Source organism: Mytilus edulis, chromosome 10 (assembly GCF_963676685.1).
Source record: "Mytilus edulis chromosome 10, xbMytEdul2.2, whole genome shotgun sequence".
NCBI lineage: Eukaryota > Metazoa > Mollusca > Bivalvia > Mytilida > Mytilidae > Mytilus > Mytilus edulis.
In genome coordinates this window covers 7,742,187-7,765,144 of record NC_092353.1, presented here as the reverse complement: position 1 = coordinate 7,765,144, position 22,958 = coordinate 7,742,187, and the positions used below count along the sequence as shown (strand labels likewise).

The window sequence follows — 22,958 nt, the reverse complement described above, 5'->3', positions numbered from 1 at the left end:
TATTTTGTAACAGCAAATTTTAATAACACAAAAATCCGTATTTTCATGCCAGTACCGAAGTACTGGTTACTGGGCTGGTGATACCCTCGGGGACTAATAGTCCACCAGCAGAGGCATCGACCCAGTGGTAGTTATAAAATTAACGGTACCAATTTTTTTGCACCATATGCGCATTTCGACAATACATGTCTCTTCAGTGATGCTCGTGGCCAAAATATTTGAAATCCGAAGCTTATATAAAAGATGAAGAGCTATAATCCAAAAGGTCCAAAATATTGATCTTGATCTAGATTTGGATTTGTATATAGAATTGACTATATTCGTAATAAATTCTATTTTACGGAATTTATTAAAATATTACATCAGACGTTCGCTCGCAAAGTATGCATATTGTATAATCAAATTGTCATAACCATAATCCCGCACTCGTGTTCGAGAAGAAAGTAAACAATTCATTTAAACTTATCACCTAGTTTGTACTTTCACTAGCGACGAGTGGATCCGGATTTGCTAATCCTTTCAGAGAACCAGAATTTAACCATAGTTTGTGGTAGAGTTTGTCTTGCTTACTCTTTTGTTTTCTTTTTGAGTTTTAAATTGTCAGAACGAACACCAATTATAATGGCATTGTTACTTCTTTAAACCTCTTTTCTATTTTTTTTATTCCTCAAATAATCTGACAATTAAATACCTTTTCATAAAAACACACGTTTGAGACACTTCTCTCAATTTCACACCATATCCATTGATAACATTGCAATCAATATTCCCATTTACCATTTGAAAAAAGGTTCGAATGCTCAGTAAATCTCAGATTTCAAATTTTGAACAGCTGTCTATTCCGATTGGATACATACAATAATCAACCGAGTTGTGTAATAAATCAAATCAATGACCCTTTATCAAATATAAAACAATATAGTTATCCTCATGATTGCTGATCAAGTCAAATTACCATGACAGGTACATAGACAATACAAGACAAGACAATTTTTTATTTGAGTCTCTGTCACCTCTTAAACGTTTATATAATATCACAATTTCACATATAAAACAAGAATCACTCTAAAAAGAGTTATGATAGACTATAAAAATGGTATATTACATTTATCTATTATATATGTACACACATAACATATAAAACATAAATCAATGCTCTTCAACTTCGTAATTGTTTGGCTTTAAAAATATTTTGACATGAGCGTCTCTGATGAGTTTTATGTAGACGAAACGCGCGTCTATCGTACTAAATTGTAATCCTGGTACCTTTGATAACTATAGTAAAAGTACACAAATTTTAAGAATATAATAAGCATATATATTACATATTATTATAATCATTATAATGATTTTCCTTGAACATTTCATTTTAAAAAAAAAACTGCTATTTCTAGTTCTACGACATTACACGTCGACATTTTTTTTAATTTCCAGTGACTCAGCAAACTGACAAATACATATTGCTTTTGTTGCATGCCTATTATTGTCACCAGCATGTTCTAGTTTTTCATTCATATAATCCATTAGGTAGGCACTAGATAAGTTCAATATGCTATTAGTTACTGTCTCCTGCAACAAGAACAACATAACATGTAAAATAAACAATAGTATATAAAATACGAAAACTATAGACAGAGCAAAACGAGTCCAACTAAGAAAGATAATGTAAGATGTTCCGTTAAGGTAACCAGATCTTGCTCCATATGTGGCAACCGTCTTGTTGTGTCTATAAGTACAAACACTGTGAAAGGTGTATGGCAAACACATATTTAGTCACATGTGGGAAATAAAATTTCTCACCTTTGGTCTTTTAACACAATCGACGTGTAATTTCCTTGATCATGTTGATATCAGTTCAGTATGTGTAAAAATTCAGTTATGTTTTTCTATGATTTTAATATTGTGGCGTTAAAGCGACCATGCAGGATTATGTCATAAAAACCTTGTAAAAGTTACCAAAGGGACATAAAACATCTTTAGATTATCTCAGTGTCACATGTTCAGAAAGAAAGGTTCGTAAGAGTAATTTTGAATACAATTTAACATGCTCATATATCTAAATAAACAATTATGTGTTTGTTCAATGTTCGTTGTTGAAGGCTGTTTGGTGACCAATATTTGTAACCTGCTCTTTCGGAGAGTTATCTCATTGGCAATCATACCATATCATTTTATCTTTATATTTATACTAAGTTTCAGGTTGAATTTACTGACTTGATTTGAGTCAAATGGCCAGATGAACAAAATAAATAGACGAACGCAAAGACCGAAAAACATAATGACAATCTGTTATCTTAGACAGGGCATGAAAAACGTTTAACGTTGTACACGATTATATAGCCTCCAATAGATCAAACAAATACACATTTGCATAATATAGATAACAAAAGTCAAAAACAATGGTGTACATTATGTATATATCAAAATGTAATTCACAAACACTGTATAAAGTTCGTTAAAAGCTCGTCCAATTAAGCTCTGAAATATAGCTTTCGTTCGTCGAGTCACGCCTTTTTTTCTTCAGCGTTACCGTGGTTTACAATACAGTTCATTGCACACAAACTATATTTATCAGCATTTAAGGGTGATAAATTCGTGCAGTAAGCATGCAGTCACATTGTAGATACAATAATTACGATTTATATCAATACCTGTTCATCACATGTTACCGAATCCTCATTTGTACCAACTAATAAAGCCTCATCATCATCGTCATTCATTGGAAGAACTACCATATCACGGGTAAGATTCTCGCGGATTTTCGTGTTGTGAAGTTCTGATGCCATGTGATTCTGCAGTATAAGAATAAGACAATATGGTATATTTATGTTCAGGGATGAACAGCAATTATAAATTGAACAGCCATTAAAGACCAACCAATTCACTTTCTTTAAATATAAGATGTGGTATGAGCGACAATGAGACAATTCTGCATGCAAGTCAGAATGTGTAAAAAGTAAACAATTTAAGTAAAAGTATGGCCTTTAACATGGAGCCGTGGCTCACACAGAACAGCACGCTTTAAGGGACCAAATATGACTGGTGTAAAACAATTCAAACAGGAAAATAAACGATTTAATCTATGTAAACAAAGAAAAACGAGAAACACTTATGAACCACACCAACAAACGCTGAACAACAGGCATTTCTGCAAATTGAAATACTTTAAGTACCAAGTCAGGAATATGACAGTTCTTGTCTATTCGTTTCGTTTTGTTATTTGATTTTGTCATGTGATTATGGACTTTCCGAATTGATTTTCCTCTAAGTTCCATATTTTTGTGATTTTACTTATTAGATGGAATGACAATGTTCAACAAAGTCATTGTATCGGTGTACAACGTTAGCATGTATTTTGATGAAAAGAATCATTTTTGTTACTATTGCAATATAAAAATTATGGGGAAAAATAAAACATGTGAATATGACCACTACAAGCGGTCAACTACGAAACAAGTTTTGGAAAAAAAAACATTTCGTAGTGGACACTATCACTAACATACAGTCGTGTTTTACTCTTTTTTCAATTATATTCTTGCAAAACAAATAACAAGGGTTAGTTTCAAGTAGTTTTCAATATATTTTTATAACAAAGAATAGTGTTAATGTCAACTACGAAACATTTTGTCCACTACGAAACTATTTTTTATTTTAAACTCATAACGTAACATGAGATGTACCTTCATTTTTGAAGTACTGTCCAATCTTTATCGATAAAAATGGTTCTCCAATTAAAAATGAGATATTTCCAGAATATGAAATAATACAAACTAGAATTGCAATAGGAGACATTAAGATTCCATAAGATTTGTGTTTTGAGGCAGTTTCGTAGTGGACAAATGTTCTAAATTCAAATTTGAAAAATCATATAGAGAATATGTGTACTAAAGTTTCAAGTTTGACCTCAACTTCATCAAACACTTCAGTGACAAAAAAAACTTTTACCTGAAGCAGGACAGACGGATGAACAGACTAAATGACGGACATGCAGACCGAGTAGAATAATGAGCCTAGGTGGGGTATAACGCTATTTTTGGGACTTCCTTTTTTTTATTTATTAAAACATGTTCATCGTAGAAATAAATGGAATGCAAACATATGTGTGGTGCTAAAGCCTAAGTTAGTCAGTTCTAGAAAAAGCTAATTCATATATTGTATAAATTACGTATTTATGAATATATAAAAAAATTCGAGTAATTACATATAACTATTACTTACTACACATGTTGTCATGTCAAAGAAAAGAAAACAAATCTGATATCAAGTTAAAGAAAATGTATATATTATGTCAATTATTGTTTAAACATGTTTAACTGAATTTTGCATTAAACTATTTTGTATACCTGGTTTAATAGCAATGGAAAACAATAAAAAAAAAAAAATGTTTAAAAAAAAACCTCAAACGAACTTGAATATTGACATCTTTATAAAACATGGAAATGGGTAAAATTACCATTGAGAACTATCCGACAGCGTTTAAATAAAGTGGATTGAAGCAAAGTTAGATCTCCCAATGGTCTTCAGCAATGAACAAAATGTCAAATTTTAAACATTCAGACGACAAAAAAAAACCAGTCTGATATATGATAAAACAGTAAAAGAAAACAACTTCGACTTACAGCAAACAACGGCAACCACTGAATTACAAACAGCTGACTTGAGACAGGCATATATCATATGAAGCGGTGTTTATGAAAATAAACTCTCTCTACCTCCATGCATAGCTACTTAAGTATAAGAACTTTTGGTGCACGTTTATAAGGATGCATATTAACTGTGATATTAAGCTCAAATGTTTTTGTCCATCATCTCATAGATCTAGAAATTATTTTGTCATAATTATTTTGACGTAACGTCAAGGTACTATTTTTATGTTTTTACTTTTAAAAACAGAATATAGAATTACAGTACAAGTAATATCTCAAATATATCTTCTATCTAATCGAAATACCCTGAAATAATGTGGTTCATACTTTTATCAATATTTAATTATTTGCTCTGCAAAGGATACTGTAAAATTAGCAGTCAATCGTTGTCTTTTATAAGTGACCATGACCTTATTTGGTATAAGTTTTCTGTTAACTTCTTGAAAAGTGTGTCTCATCTCACGTTGTCCCTATTTTGAAATTAGATAAAAAAAAATGTATAGTATATGAAATGCTACTTACTAAATATCACAATAAAATAACACAAATATGAACAGATTTTTTTTTTGAACATAATATGAGTTTTCTCGAAAGCCAAACATAAAGCATTGAACTCTGTATCATTTATATTCAATATAAGTCAGTACAAAAATGCTCAAATGAGTAGAAAAGGGTAAAATATACCAAATTGAGAAAACGATAACGTAGATAATACAAGCGTACAGATGTTCTTAAAAATGAAATAATGAATTCTTCTACATTCCGAATGGCACAAAGAGTCATATTGTAGACAATCATATCATTTCGACCTTAAGACCTCTGATGAACCTTTGAAGGTCCCTTCTATGTTTGGGCTAAATAAACTACACCAAATAAAATATTGTTTGATCTTGACCCCTAGTAAGATTTCAATAACAAATCATTGATCGCGTTTAACTAGTTTCTTAAACATCTATCAATCAACTTATAAAAATAAATTCAACTTTTGTAATGAAGCATATGCAAAAAATTAAATTACGTATTTCTAAGTCAAAAACAATATTTTTGATGTTATAGACATATAACGTGGTGTTGATGATCCTTTCATTTCGATTGACGCTTTTGAATTTAACGACAGTTGTTTGAAAAATGTTATTGGAGAAGCATCTGCTGCGAATTTTGTAAAGCCTTGTCTGCAATGAAAAAGGTTAATATGCGAAATAGATTTTTGGAAATAAGATGATATGAATAAAGCTGTAAATTTCCTCAACACAACATCACTATTCGTTACGACAATTTTTTAAAGTATTCCTACGGGCATAAAATAATAAAAAAAAAAACCAGCATTAACTGTCTTTTTCTAGATTTAGTTATTCCAGAACTACACGAACATCTGTACTGAAACAAATTACGACAGAAAGGACAACATTTAGTTTCCTATTGTTCATTTTGCCTTTTTGGGCTGGAATGTTCTTTTGCTCTTATCGTATGATGTGTGTATAATCGATCTCATTCGCCATGCACTAGTTTGAAGTGAAGTTTTGCTTTTTGAGGAAAGTGTTGTATGTTTTACCGGTCAATAATTATGTCAAGGATTTCGTCACCACAAATTACTGAAAACCTTTGGTGAATTCTAAACAGATATATCATGTTAAGCAGGGGTATTTGCGAAAAATACAAGTCGAGAGAATGTTAAATTTCACGAGCCGTAAGGCGAGGGAAATTCATTCTCAAGACTGGTATTTTTCGCAAATACCCCTCAAGAACATGCTATATCTGTTTAATTACACCGAATGTTAATGTTCAAAAACGCATTGATGATCGTGACGTTACAAGCGTCCAGTCGGGTAGAGTATTTTTTGGCAAATACCACGGCAGAGAGGGTAAAAAAGGCAAATCCTTTTTGGCAAATACCCCGGCGGCGTTAAAAATGAACGATATTCATTTGAAAACAGTAAATTGGTGAAAAATACACTAGCTATCAACCAATCAAAATCCAGGATTCTTACATGAGGTGTAATTAATTCATAAATACAACGCTTTTGAAATTTTGAAATTTTGCACTATTAACTTTAAACGACATAGCTTAAAATCAGCCTCATTTTACGGTGATTTTGTCTATCGTTGTTAACTTATCAATCCTTACATAAACTTATTATAAAAGGTTGCCAATTCAACACTAATACAGTCTTTGAATATATAGTTTTATCTTTATATATAATAATGTTGTTATCATTTACTTGCAATTAAAATACAGCAACATTACTTTAAAATCACAATACATTGTATAATGAATTAAAATCGAACAAAATATACAAATCGAAGCATAAAATAAATATGATCAATCTGATGAGAATTAAGAGTTCTTAACAAGTAAACATCAGTTCAAACACATTTGAATCCATGTTAAGACGATTACTATGCAAGCTTTGTTTACCGATTATAACTACGAATTCAATATTAGGGTATATATAATGAAATGGTTAAAAGTAAAACAAGTAAGTCCCAATAATGCTATAGATGTTATTTTCCCTTTTTTTCGTACTCAAACAGTCTTTTCTTCCTAATAACATCTTTACGATATTTTGTATGAAGGTTAAAACTCAGAAGACTGTGTTAGACATAACCATAACGTTTGCAAGTCAGGAATATGACAGTTGTTTTCCATTCGTTTGATGTGTTTTATCATTTTATTTTACCATTTGACATGGTAAATTCATTCATAGATACAACAATATTCCGTTATGAGTGTTCAGTATTTTAGTTATTTTACTTCTTATATGACATTGACCTGTTGATCAAGTAATGATTTCTTCTTTACGGATTAAACATGGTACTACGGATTCATTTATTTTCATGGGTATCAATTTATCGAGGATTAAGGTGGATTAAGGAAAACTGACATGTCCGTGGATATTTGATTTCGTTGTTTTTCCGAAGGCTGCGTACAAGCCTAAAGAAGAATTGTTATTCATTGTACATTTAATTTCGTGGTTCACCTGTTCCCACGAAATTCATAAAAATTCATATTATTTATTATTATTACATTGCTATTATATAGCGCCTATCTTATAAGCATAATTCTCCAAGCGTTTAACATATGAAATTGAAGGAAAATATTTATCACAATGCGTACAGTGAATACCATGAAACATATTATAGTATAACAGTCAACCAAAAATCAAATAAAATAATGATGAACATTTTAAGTATTTACATTCCCTGCTGTATATACACATATAAAATCTATAAAAATTTAACCAGTAAAACACAGTGAAAAAATAAATCAAACTGTCTCTTAAATAAAACTTTAAAACTAAAATTAAAAATTTTATTAAAATAAAAATAAAAATGCCCTATCATTTAAACTGTAACATGTGTAAGAATAATAACTAAATATCACAGGTCTTACACATCACAGTACGCCAGTCTAAAAATATGTGTCTTTAAACCTTTTCTTAAAACGAGGAAGCGATTGTCCTTTCCGTAAATGAATTGGTAGGTCATTCCACAATGTAGCTCCAGCTTGGTCGAATCGTTTTTCATCGTATGTTTTAGTGCGAACATCTCTAGGTTTCGATATGAGTCCTTCATTTTCTGACCGAAATGTTGTAAAAGGAGCGTATGGTACAATCAGTTCTTCCAAATATTTAGGTGTTTTATCGTGTAATGCCTTACAAACGTGAAGTAAAAGTTTAAAATGTGATCGGTATTGCAAGGGGAGCCATTGTAGCTGCATCAGAACATTTGTTATTGAGTCAAACTTCCTTCTTCTTGTGATAAGTCTAGCAGCTGTGTTTTGAACGCGTTGCAGTCTTGCTATAGTAGCAGAGTTTACATTATATAACAAAGCGTTCCCATATTATCAACTGGAGGTGATAAGAGAGCAGACAAGTGTCTTACACTCATTTTCAGTGATATAAGATCTTATGTTTCCGATGGTTCGAATCTGGTGGTAACATGATTTTGAGACGGATGTAACCTGCTTTTCCATTCTCAAGTTCTTATCAAGGAACACTAACACAGTTTGCATTACGTAAAATAGTGCCATCGACGAGTAGGCTCATACTTTGATAACTGTTTGACTCGATGTTTCGGAGCAAAGACGATGAGCTCTGTTTTGTCCTGAATCAGTTTCAGCATATTTGAAGTCCTCCAATCGCTTATATCTGACAAACACGATTTCAAACGGTTGGATATATCGTCCAAATCACTTTCCGGTTTAATCACTTGATATGCCTTAGTGTCGTCGGCATACAAGTGGTATAGTATTTTATGTGGTCTACATATTTAACCAACGGGTTTCGAGTACATAGTATCTAACGATAATTCATATATGGCATATTTTTGCTTGTGTTGCATTCAATTTTCTAGATTTACTACACTTGTCAATATAGTTATACTTACCCAATATTCTGAACAGCCACACAGAAATAACCACAGCACTGCTACAACAGGAAATACCATCAGGATAGAAATCAACTGTGTAAGATTATCATTACTATCATGACTATCATTACTTTCGTTGATTGAAATACCAATAAATGCAAGTGCAACACCTAATGTCGGGAGGATAATGACTAAGGCTAGCAATATCGTTGGCCACCAGATATTTCTGCAATGCCGTCCTAATACCAGACGCTTGGAAGAAATTGTCTTGATTATTTGGTTATACAGCTCAGAGCTAACCTGTGGAGAGATGTATACTAAATATAACTAGTTGTTAGAACACGCTATCATATGCTGGTACAGATATGTGCAGTCCAAATCTGTATATATAGTTAACTTGATGACCAGACTTTATGACTGGTGAAAGTTAGCATGACATATTATTTACGAATGCTCTGACCGATTCTGGGACAGATTTTTAATTAAAAAGGAGACTTGATCATTTGCACAAAAATTTAACTTTATTAGGTCCAATACTGAAATTAACCCTGCCAAACCCTGCCACACATGCAAGACAACATGTTTCAAGGTCTACTTTTTAAAGCAGTCATTGATACGGTCTGCTTTTTCCAACGCAGACCTGTTCTTTGAACAGTCAATTTTTGTCTGGTCTGCTCCAAAACAAAGATAGCATGATTCAAAGTTAACTAGTAATTAAACAGGGCGGCTTTGATAAATAAATATCATTTGAGTATCGACTCTCGAGTAGTGAAACATTCGACCGATCAAAAGTATATTTGTTTTCATGAATGATATGCCAGGTCTGTCAAATAGCAGACTATTCCTGTTTCATAATATCTGATACAATTATTAGATATGAGTAAATAAGTCCTTATAATTCAATAAACATACTATTGGAATCCAAATGGGTACCAATTGCGCTCCTCTACTTGCAGATTTGTTTTTGTATTCCTATGAGGCCGAATTTATCCAAGGGCTTGTACAGAAAGGAGAAAAGAAATCAGCCCAGTCTTTTAAAATTCACCTTTCAGTATATTGATGATGTACTGTCCCTTAATTATAATAGATTCAGTGGTCACTTACATTTAATATATCCAATTGACCTTGAAAGTAAAGATACTACCGACACATATAAATCTGCTTCATCTTTAGACCTTCTTCTCGGATTGACTACTGAGGGTAGGTTAAATACCCAAATTTATGATTAACGCGAGTTTTTAGTTTTCCTAAAGTCAACTTTCATTTCTGTGTTGGAACATCCCAGCTGCACCAGCATATGGAGTTCATGTGTCTCAATTGATGCATTACTCTGAGTAATTGTGAGTGCGGGGATATAGAACGATCGGCATTGTCAATGCAAGTCAAGCTTGGTTGCTTTTATAATTTCTTGAATGTAACTGAAAACTTAAAAAAAAATATATCAAAGGTTCTTTATATTGATATATAATAGTTTTAAACGTTTCGGTCTGGTTTCGAAATCTCCACATCCATATTATGGGTTAGCACTTCTCTACGATATTGACGTGTTCACCTTTATGACTGAATAGTTGTGTCTTAAAAGATTTTAATTTTATCGGAGTTTCCTCTCAAGCCATCAATTCTGTTTAATACGTGTGTAGGTTATTTTGAAGTATAGTCGTTTCAAACATACCTACAAAGAATGGTTTTCGTTTTATAAAATCACAAATTCCATCGATATTTCTTTTCGTATCTTATTTTATCAACACCGTTACCAATTTAGCTTTTAAAATCGTGTACTGGTAACACTGTTTTAAGTATTTGGTTTTGATGTTATATTTGTTATACTTGTTATTCTCATCGGATTTCGTCTAATGCTTAGTTCGTTTTTGTGTGTGTTACATTTTAATGTTGTGTCGTTGTTCTCCTCTGATATTTAATGCGTTTCCCTCGGTTTTAGTTTGTAATCCGGATTTTTTCTAGAGATTTATGAGTTTTGACCAGCGGTATACTGCTGTTGGCTTTATTTTTCGTAAATGTGTCTAGTATAAAGTTAAAACATTGGTTATTATTCCATTTCTCCTTATATAAATAAATCAGTAACGCTATCGGTGGTAATATTTCAAATACTAGTAGATTCCAAAAACACAATTATATAAAAAAGAAGAAGATGTGGTATGAATGCCAATAAGACAACTATCCACAAAAGACCAAAAGGAAACAGACATTAACAACTATCGGTCACCGTACGGTCTTTAACAATGAACAAAGCCCATACCGCAGAGTCAGCTATAAAAGGCCCTGATAAGACAATGTAAAACAATTCAAACGAGAAAACTGACGGCCTTATTTATGTAAAAAAAATGATCGAAAAACAAATATGTAACACATGCACAAACGACAACCACTGAATTTACAGGCTCCTGACTTGGGATTAGTTTATCCACAGGTGACAGTGCTAGCTTTTTAAATACATACTTTTAAAAGTTAAATTTTAATAATCTAGCTAGAATTAAGAAAAATGTTTACGACAGTATTTTTGTCCAACAATCATGTTACTGTTGTTTTTCTTTACGTTATTCATATTTGAATACCAATTGGTAGGCTTCGGTTGCTTTCTACTTTTTGGTCGGGCTGTTGTCTCTTTGACATGTTTCCTATTTCCATTATCAATTTTATTATCTCATTTGGATATCAATTTTGCACTTAAAACACATATCTTATTATATCATAAAAAATTAATAGCGAAACTATAATTTTGCCTTAGGTATAAATCAGAGTGCACACACTGGTTAGTAATACACAAATTACCGGCTGCACTTATCTCACAACAAGAGAAAGCTGTACATTCAATTTAAAATACCATGTAAATTTTATAAAATGGCTGCGCCCAAATAATAGGTGATGGTTGATCAAAACCTTAACTTTGACATCAAAAAGACGAATATAATAAAGATGTGGTATGATCACCAATAAGAGAACTCTCAACTAGAGAAGAAATAAAAACATAAGGTCACAATAAGCAAATTAGCAAAGCCCATACCGCATAGTCAGCTATAAATGGGACCTGAATGACTTATCTTAACCATTTTAAACTAGAAAAGTAATCGTCTTATCTATGTACAAACAAGAATGTGTCCATAGCTTACGGACGTCCCACTCACACTATCATTTTCTATGATAAATGAAAGCTTTCTTTTATTCAGTCAATCAAGAAAACAATATTGTATTTTATTTTTTGTCTATCTGATGAGTTAAGCCTATTTCAACTGATTTTTATAGTTCGTTCTTATGTTAGCTGTCATACCACTGTCCCAGGTTAGGGGAGGGTTGGGATCCCGCTAACATGTATAACCCCGCCACATTATTTATGTATGTGCCTGTCAGGATTCTGTAATTCAGTGGTTGTCGTTTGTTAATGTGTTACATATTTGTTTTTCGTTCATTTTTTTTTTACATAAATAAGGCCGTTAGTTTTCTCGTTTGAATTGTTTTACATTGTCTTAGCGGGGCCTTTTATAGCTGACAATACGGTATGGGCTTTTCTCATTGTTGAAGGCCGTACGGTGACCTATAGTTGTTCATCATGTTAATGTTTGTGTCATTTTGGTCTTTTGTGGATAGTTGTCTCATTGGCAATCATATCACATCTTCTTTTTTATAATATATGAAGCGTTAGCTCTGGAATATCTAATTTATAAAAAATGTTGACTTTTTATGCCGGTGCTGTTAAATTCTATTATTTTATTTCTCTGATTAAACAACATTATCAATCTCGACTCGCGATTCACTTTCTACTTATAAAATTACTTGCAGTAGATATAGCATATTATGTTCTTATTGAGTATCTGATTGTATTTTTAATATTTTACACTTTTTTACCTTCATTGGTGGTATACTAAGTGATTCTGGAACATATTTCCACCTAAATACAGGTCCTCTACAACTAATATGACTTGTTTCCTCATGTAGAAGATCCAAGTTTCGATTTCGGTTCACTGTAATAACAAAAACATTTACTTTTATGCAAACAAGATTGTCAAAATTTTAGAAAATATGCACATTGTGCATGTTGTATACGTTATCCATTGTACAATATAAAAAAGAAGATGTGGTATAATTGCAAATGAGACAACTATCCACAAAAGACCAAAATGACACAAACCTTAACAACTATAGGTCACCGTACGGCCTTCAACAATGAGCAAAGCCCATACCGCATAGTCAGCTATAAAAGGCCCCGATAAAATAATGTAAAACAATTCAAACGAGAAAACTGACGGCCTTATTTATGTAAAAAAAATGAACGAAAAACAAATATGTAACACATAAACAAACGACAACCACTGAATTACAGGCTCCTGACTTGGGACAGGTACATACATAAACAATGCATGTCATATATAGTCATTAATTTATATTTTATGTTTTGTGTACTGTTGCTTTTCATTTTTGTCTTTTTTATAATTTTGCCCAGGATTGAAGTCAGAAATCTTTGCTCAGTGCTCGGAGCACAAAATTCATACTCGAAACATGACATCCAGCATTTTGATTGGTGTTGGTTTTGGAGTATTTATGACTACAAGGCCAGTCTTTTGTCAGATTGGTTTATATTAATGAGATTGATTACAGTTACGTTTGGTAGCCTTTGCCGTTCTTGTGTAGAAGCATTATTTTTAGTTTGAAATTTCATGTTAACATTGATCATGACGAGAAATATGTTTGTTTTTTTGTTTTTATAGTAGTTAAAATTATTGCACAATGTTGACTGCTGTATTAGATTTTTTTTTACATTTTCAGCTACTATATCTGTACGTTTTTGCTCACAAAAATTTAAATGGATGTCAACATATGGTTTTTGACTGTCAGATAAATGGCAGGTTAAGCTAGCTATTCAACCGGTTTTTATCCACCGTTTTCGATATTGGAAAATGTCTGTACCAAGTCAGGACTGATACAGTCGTTTTTGTTCGTTTGATGTGTTTGAGCTTTGGATTTTGTCAAGGGACTTTCCGTTTTGAATTTTCGTTTGAATTCGGTATTTTTGTAATTATACTTTTTGTTTGAAAGGCATCTATAATTTGAATTCAACTCACACTAAATTGTTCGCATTGTTTAAAACTAGAATTTTTTTTCAAGTAATATATAAATTCCGATTCATGACTTGTATATATTTCAGGACCTCCATAATTCGAGTTTGGACTTAAATTTAAAAACTGACACTAAAAGTCATTTGAGAAGAACCTTAGACCAACAAGATGATTTCGACTGCCAAACTATAAACTTTTTAAATCTATATAAAAAAGTTCCAGCAGCAATAGTATATCAAGTATATATGTCCCACTTGAAACAGTGTTAACTATATCTTGCGTTTCTTATCAAGATTTCCTTGATGGAGATATCTATTTACAAGGGAACTAATTAAAAGGTTCCAAGCGGTAAGATCAGTGTCATTCGTCCGAAAGTTTTACGAATAACAAAATATTTGATGAGAATATAAGTTATTTTACCTGCATCTTTTACCCGGTTTAATGCCAATTCATGGTTATAATGTTCCCCTGAAAAGAAGAAATCAAGAACTCAGTACATAAAAGAAAAAAATTTACTTGGTACGTAATGTTCTGTAAAATATGGTTCCATTGATCAAAGAGAAACATCAGAATGGTTTGAGATAAAATCAGGAGTGAAATAGGGTTGTGTAATGTCAGATTTTCTTTTCCTTCAGGTTAAAGACTGAATCATACGAAAAACAACTGCAGACAAAGCCAGAGGGATAGAATGGAACTTTAATACTGTTCTAGAAGATCTTGACTTTGCTGACGATGTTGTACTTCTCTCCTCAAAATTTAGCGATCTTGATGAACGAGTTGGATTGAAACTTAACCCCTAAAAATGGAAAACTGTTAGATTAAATCATACAAAGAGTAAAGAGATTATAACATTTATACAACGAGAAAGTAGAAGACGTAGACAAGTTCGCATATCTTGGAGCAGTCAAGGACAACGAGGGAGGAGGAAGTAGCGACATCAAGAACAGAATACATAAAGCAAGAGGGACATTCCTTCGCCTAAGACATATATGGCATGTAAGAGGAATAGGGCGAATAACAAAAATACACCTTTACATGCTTTATAAATCATTAGTAAAATAAAGGCAACAGTAGTATACCGCCGTTCAAAACTCACAAATCCATGGACAAAAAACTAAATCAGGGCAACAAACCAAAACTGTATTATTGTAACGATGTGAAACATGGGTACTCACAAACCTTGAAAAAATGAAACTTAATACTGTAGAACATCAATGCATAAGAAAGATAAAAAAAAAAGATGGCAAAGTAAATCATCAAACAAAACAGTAGACTAAATTGCTAACACCAGAAACATCGGTTGTGAAACAGAAGGAGACGGTGGACATGGATAGGACACATATACAGGCGTGAAAGAGATAACAACAGCTATGTAGCTCTACAATTGGCAACGAAAAAGAAAAAAACTAGAGGAAGGCCAACAACAACATGAAGAAGAACAACAGAGAGAGACAGGACCCAACAATGGTGGACAAGTTGAAACGTAACCAGAACAACGGCAAAAAACAGAAAAGGGTTGATAAGCAGCGTTGAGGACTTTTGCTAATTCTGGCGCAGAGAGAATTAAGATTAAGATAATAAATATGGTTCCAAACACTAAACTCCTCTTGACATCCATGCATACCATATTGACTATTTCTTCTTTTAAATTTTCCAATGTTGATCATTAAAACATACCAACAGTAACCTGCTTTTCTGGCGATTACAATTATCATTTATTGAGGATAGCCTTTCTCATAGGCTCTGATTTCTCTGAATTGTTTTGTTTCGTTTTTAATGGGGGGGGGGGGGGGGGGTCGACGGAGGCGATATATTTTGTGCGATATAACAGTGAATCCTTTGGAACGTTCAATTTTATAATAATGGTAGATTTTTTTTCTGTATTGTAAGGCTTTTTAGAACCTGTGTTATTTAACCTTTTAGCCTGAATATTGATAGTTTCTTTCCATTTCATGGTTTATTACTATACTCCATTTATTGAAACAAAGAGAGTCAACAAAAAACTAACTATTATATCTGCCCAAGGAGTAGAACGTTTGTTTTCTTTCCACATGTTTTGTTATTTATCCAACAGCTTTTTCATATTTATGTTTAACATTCTTTTCTAACCCACTCAAAAATGATTCAAAGGCTTATAATTGGTTTGTTTGTCTTATTTATATTTTCATATTTATCTTATGATTGTTTTAATCTTTCTAACCTTATCCCTTCGTTCTTGTGCGTGATACACGTCCAAATGTTTCATTTGAACTATTAAGAGCCAAACTCGTTTCTTTCTGTAACTAAAGAAATGTGTAGTATCGTCAGATGATTAGCAAATTTTATATCTTTTCTATTGAAATTTAAAGTACGTCTTAGTCGTATTGCCTTTGACAACACTAACGATACCAATTTGTCTGCACCAGATGTGTATCTCGACAATAAATGTATCTTCAGTGATGATCAAGGCAAACACATTTGAAATCAAAAGCTTTGATTCTACTGGTATAACAAAAAAGAGAGATACAATCGGACATCCTTATCGTATTGGTTATATTTTGAACGGACCTGTGACCTACCATAATGTAGAATACATCTCTTTATAACTAGTTTCTAACAATCTGATAAAGCTAGTTACATTTTTTTTCTGTCATAAATGTCGATTCTGAAAAACAAAGGCTTTACTTATATAAAATGTCTTCTTTTATTTTATTTTTTTTTCAGAATAATATCATATATTTGTCTGATCTTAAAACCAATATTTCTATTTGTTTTGTTTCTAATCGAATTGTATTAAAGGTCGGTCTGCCTTACAAGTTTATTAAACAGAGCAATGCCCGGTAAAAGATGTGTGCGAGTGGAATGACAAATTTAAATGATGTTTGTGAACACGCAATAATTTTAAACACAGTCACGTTGTGTATTAAAGGATTTTTAGAAATCATAAATATACAATACCTTCTGCTTCAATGGCTGATGCAAGCTTAGGAAGCCAGACGTTCATATCTCCAGTGCCATTTATGTAGGTAAATGGTCTAAGATAACCCGGTATCTCACATTCCTCCTTTAAAACTGGAATGATGACATTTTCTTTCATTTCAGCTAACAACTTCAATATAGCGAATTCTACTTCATATTGACACCAGTAACTTTTGTTATACTCTTCTGTTAAAATAAACATTGTTTTCACGGAGTTGGACATAGCATACTCTATGTTTTCTGTTATTTTCCTTCCTGGTATAAAATCTGCTGAATGTTCAAAACACTTAAAGTTATAGTCATTTTGTAAGTGTTGTATTACTGTTCCAACCCATGATCTGTCACTTTCAGAGTAGGATATAAACACGTGAAACTTCTTACCATTCGGCACCATCTTTCTTTCAACTGAATAGTGTTCTTCTTCCTCAACTACTGTAGCCATTGTCTAGTCGTTCAAACTAAAAAAGAAGAAAGATTTGTTATTGTCAATGCTATAAGAATATATATATATATAGATATTTCAGTTACCTTTGATAAGTTTAAGATTATTCTAGCCACGATTTTGAGTAAAAAGCAAGCTGTACTTGGACGAAACAGTAAAACAATTTAAAGAATCAGATTCGATTTTCAGATTGAAAAAAAAACCCCGTAATTGTATAATGTTGTTTTAAGATATTCACGGTGTTTTTAATCTGAAAAAAATGATAAAAACATATTACGTTAGTTGACTAGTGTTGGTTATAACGCTTAATGATAAAAGAGGAACGAAAGATACAAAAAGAAAAGTCAAACTCACAAGTTCCAAATAAACTGACAACGTTATGTTTATAACAAACCAACAGACACACAATAGTACACAAAACATGTAAAACAAATTTGATTAAAATAAATAAATTAAGACATTACAGATAACTGTGTTTATAACGAACTATACAGTTGTTGCATAGTTTAAATATGATATAAAGTTCATGACGTAACGCATTCCGACTTCCGAAATAAAATAATCATGACCATTGGTTCAAATTGACTTTGTAAGACTAAAACATGAACCTTGTAATTCTATGTACAAGGGACCGAAGTCGGTACATTAAAAAAGAATCTAACACAATCTCATTAAATGTATTCCTGTTTGATTGAAGTTCCAACAAGAGCAATGTAAGAAACGCGTTATTTAGTAGCTAGTTATAATTACCTTTAACAATAAAAGGCATAGATTAGACCGTTGGTTTTGGCGTTGGTATAGTTTTACACTTGAAATTTTTGGGACTCTTTATAGCTTGCTGTTCGGTGTGAGCAAATAACTAATTGGTGAAGGCCGTTCATTGATCTATAATGGTTTACTTTATATAAATTGTAACTTGGATTGGGAGTTGTCTCATTGGCACTCATACCACATCTTCATATATATAAATAAAACAGTAATACCACATGTATAAACCAAAAAACGTCATAATTCACTACACATTTGTTTTTAAATCTAAGTCTGCCAAAATGAAATTTAAAAATAATTATAAAATAGAATTATATTTGTTTTCATTTATTATTCATTCAAGTAAGAATGTGCAACCTTTATTTACTTAGTTTTACTTGAGAAAAAAGTACTTATTGCCGGCGTGTCTTTCTTTATTAACTTCAATTGTGATTTAGTCTATGGTAAGATTTTGTGTTGCACATTTTTAATTCGGAAATCAATCTCACAAATCAGTATGGAAAACGCATATATAGATATTCAAATTATCCACAGTGGGTACTAGTTTAGAGTTAATCAAGACTAGATGATAAAATATACATGACATCCACAACATAGAAATACATTTCTAGCCACAGTATAAAACAGATAAGTGGCTGCCAAAATTATTCAGTAAAATTATTTATACCACAGTGAAAAGTGTTTTTTTATTACTATAAATAAAGTAAACTGATTGCCTCATTTGTGTGTAAAACATGAAATAAAATTAATGTAGAAGCTTGTTATATAATCATGTTACATACTTTTATTCGTTTCTGTTCATTAAATGAATTCTTTGCAATTAAAGCAAACATGTTACAGCAATAAGTCGTAGATGAAATGATGTTTTATTGGCAATCATACCACATTTTATTATATTTATATGTTTATTATTAGAAACAAAAATTTCACGGAACTTATTGGCATGAATATAATGTATCAGTATATGCATCTAGACATGGAAGAGGCCGGTAAAATGGGTGCAATGTCTCATAAAATTCATATTTTTGATTATCCCAAATGGGTAGGAAGGTAGTCCTACCATATCCGAAGCACCCCTGGTATTTTATTGAAAGTATTTAACACCAACAGAATTGTCTAAACGGCACTTGTATCATATACTCTGGGTCTTGTGATTTTTTTTTTTTTTTTACATTCCTTCATCTTGTTCACCTAAAATATACTGCTTAAATACAAAAAAATGTAAAAGAAAAAATTATTGGCATAAATAAACTCATCATAGATACCAGGACTAAATTTAGTATATACGCCAGACCAGTGACGCTCGAATCCAAAAAAGTTAAAAAGGCCAAATAAAGTACGGAGTTGAAGAGCATTGAGGACCAAAATTCCTAAATGTTTTGCCAAATACAGCTAAGGTAATCTATGCCTGAGATAGAAAAGCCTTAGTATTTTCAAAAATTCACAGTGTTTTTCTAAAATACCAGTTGCATATTTAAAAAGTAAAAGAAAAAAAAAATACTGAATTCCAAAGAAAAATTCAAAACGGAAAGTCCCTAATCAAATGGCAAAATCTAAAACTCAAACACATCCAACGAATAGAGAACAACTGTCATATTTCTGACTTGATAAAGGCATTTTCTTATGTAGAAAATGATGGAAAGAAGCTGAGTAATAGACATTAAATGCAAATAACAAAAACTGATCTGAAATATTCTATCTTATATACCTTATATACCGTGTACTGTGTTATGGAGCTAGATAAAACCTTACGAGTAAAGTTAACACTTGGCCACCGAACGCTTTATTATTGCAGAGCCTATAGGTGGTCGAGTGGTCTCTCGCGTCGGGCATAGTGCAATGTGAATTCTCTCACATTACACACCACATGAAACACAAAGCGTCGGGCATAGTGCAATGTGAATTCCTTTACATTACACACCACATGAAACACAAAGCATCGGGCATAGTGCAATGTGAATTATCTTACATTACACACCACATGAAACACAAAGCGTCGGGCATAGTGCAATGTGAATTCTCTTCTATTACACACCACATGAAACACAAAGCGTCGGGCATAGTGCAATGTGAATTCTCTTCCATTACACACCACATGAAACACAAAGGTCGGGCATAGTGCAATGTGAATTCTCTTCCATTACACACCACATGAAACACAAAGGTCGGGCATAGTGCAATGTGAATTTTCTTCCATTACACACCACATGAAACACAAAGCGTCGGGCATAGTGCAATGTGAATTCTCTTCCATTACACACCACATGAAACACAAAGGTCGGGCATAGTGCAATGTGAATTCTCTTCCATTACACACCACATGAAACACAAAGGTCGGGCATAGTGCAATGTGAATTCTCTTCCATTACACACCACATGAAACACAAAGGTCGGGCATAGTGCAATGTGAATTCTCTTCCATTACACACCACATGAAACACAAAGGTCGGGCATAGTGCAATGTGAATTCTCTTCCATTACACACCACATGAAACACAAAGGTCGGGCATAGTGCAATGTGAATTCTCTTCCATTACACACCACATGAAACACAAAGGTCGGGCATAGTGCAATGTGAATTCTCTTCCATTACACACCACATGAAACACAAAGGTCGGGCATAGTGCAATGTGAATTCTCTTCCATTACACACCACATGAAACACAAAGCGTCGGGCATAGTGCAATGTGAATTCTCTTCCATTACACACCACATGAAACACAAAGGTCGGGCATAGTGCAATGTGAATTCTCTTCCATTACACACCACATGAAACACAAAGGTCGGGCATAGTGCAATGTGAATTCTCTTCCATTACACACCACATGAAACACAAAGGTCGGGCATAGTGCAATGTGAATTCTCTTCCATTACACACCACATGAAACACAAAGGTCGGGCATAGTGCAATGTGAATTCTCTTCCATTACACACCACATGAAACACAAAGGTCGGGCATAGTGCAATATGAATTCTCTTCTATTACACACCACATGAAACACAAAGGTCGGGCATAGTGCAATGTGAATTCTCTTCCATTACACACCACATGAAACACAAAGGTCGGGCATAGTGCAATGTGAATTCTCTTCCATTACACACCACATGAAACACAAAGGTCGGGCATAGTGCAATGTGAATTCTCTTCCATTACACACCACATGAAACACAAACAACATGGAAAAAGATTAAATTTTTACTCACGCAATACACTAAAAGATATACACTTGTAAAAATATAAAAAAGGAGTAAGGGTCAACCCCTATCAACTAAATATCGAATACTAAATATTACAACTAATGTCCCTTTAAAAATGAAATAAAGATACATTGTCAAGTAAGTGATTAAATCAATCCAAACGTAACTAGAATGCTGTAATTATCATCAACAATTTATGCGTAAAATTAAATGTGTGCACTTACCTACTAGCTGCATGTGTATTTATAATTTGACATAATGATTCATCTAACCACTGTTTTCCATTGACCTACATTTTAACAGAATGAATATCAGTAAATAACTTTGCATGTTGCAGATTTTCTGGAAATACGACTCATGTATACGAACAAGACAAGCGACGACATCAAAAAGCAAAATTTATGCTATTTTTTGTCGACCCTAACCCCTTCTTCTCTAAAAGAAATGAACATCAACATATTGTTTATATATATATAAAGAAAGGGGATAACTAATTAGTTTTAATGTTGAATACTAATTATTTTCGACAGAATACTACGTTTTCAATTATTGTTAAATTTGACAATAATTTAACAGGGCTAATTCTGAGAAGAAAAATGAAAAGGTTTCTGCGGTTCCTTGTGTCTTGCTGCTCGTCAGTGTAAATATGTAATGTTGATTGCCAAAAAATAGTTCATTATCAATTTGTTGAATGTCTGGAAGTACCTATCAGCCACGTTTGCCTATTCTCCAGGACCCAACACCTCTGGCCTTTGCTAGTCTAGTATGTTTTTTTTATTTTAGTTTCTTGTGCATAATTCGGAGTTTAGTATGACTTCCTTTATCACTGTACTAGTATACATATTTTTAGGGACAAGCTGAAGGACACCTACGGGTGCGGGAATTCTCGCTATATTGAAGACCCATTGGTGGCTTTCGACTGTTGTCTGCTCTATGGTCGTATTGTTGTCGCTATGACACATTCACCATTTCCTTTCTCAATTTTATTATTTACGTCGTGTTTCTGCAGTACAGAATAGGACAAACTCTATAATACTCAGTGGCTCATATTTAGGTGTGTGCTTCATCAGGAGTCCTGACCCGATCCTTCATGTTGTAAACTACCGATCTAGTCAGTATTTTTTTTTCAGTTCCGATGTCTACTATACGCCACCATTGGTGGTTTTAGAAATAACACCTTACATTTCGCATTGCGAAGTAGTTTTTTTATCATGTTTTCGTAAAGCTTTATTTATATTTCCTAACGAAAAATGATATTTAGTTACAAATACTAGTGGTATCTGATTGTCAGATTCTTGTTTAAAGCGGAGTAACTCTAGTCGTTCGATATTGAGAGCCGATTTACAGTTACGAAGTATTTCATGCTCCTTATATCCCTTTTGCTTAAGATGGCCTTTGAATTTACAAAATGTATGTTTTGAATACTGCGTGTTGCTGTTGTTTCGGTAGGTGCGAATAGCTTCCCCTTTTATAAATCCGGAGAAGATTGTTGGGTTATGCATAGACGTC

General features: G+C 32.7%; 1 protein-coding gene across 2 annotated transcripts; it reads right to left on the bottom strand.

Moving 5' to 3' along the window:
- LOC139493282 (uncharacterized) lies at positions 1-21,830 on the bottom strand. Of its 2 annotated transcripts, XM_071281514.1 has the most exons (9): positions 21,674-21,828; positions 17,021-17,499; positions 14,504-14,551; positions 12,876-12,991; positions 9,033-9,314; positions 5,012-5,116; positions 4,219-4,254; positions 2,652-2,792; positions 1-1,569 (listed from the first exon to the last, which is right to left on the bottom strand). In XM_071281514.1, exons 2-9 carry the CDS (start codon positions 17,481-17,483, stop codon positions 1,405-1,407), a joined length of 1,356 nt encoding a protein of 451 aa, XP_071137615.1. In that variant the 5' UTR covers positions 17,484-17,499; positions 21,674-21,828; the 3' UTR covers positions 1-1,404. The 2 variants fall into 2 exon arrangements, with proteins under 2 accessions (XP_071137615.1, XP_071137616.1); XM_071281515.1 differs by lacking the exons at positions 4,219-4,254; positions 5,012-5,116 and having other exon boundaries at positions 21,674-21,830.
- Positions 21,831-22,958: the final 1,128 nt, after the last annotated feature.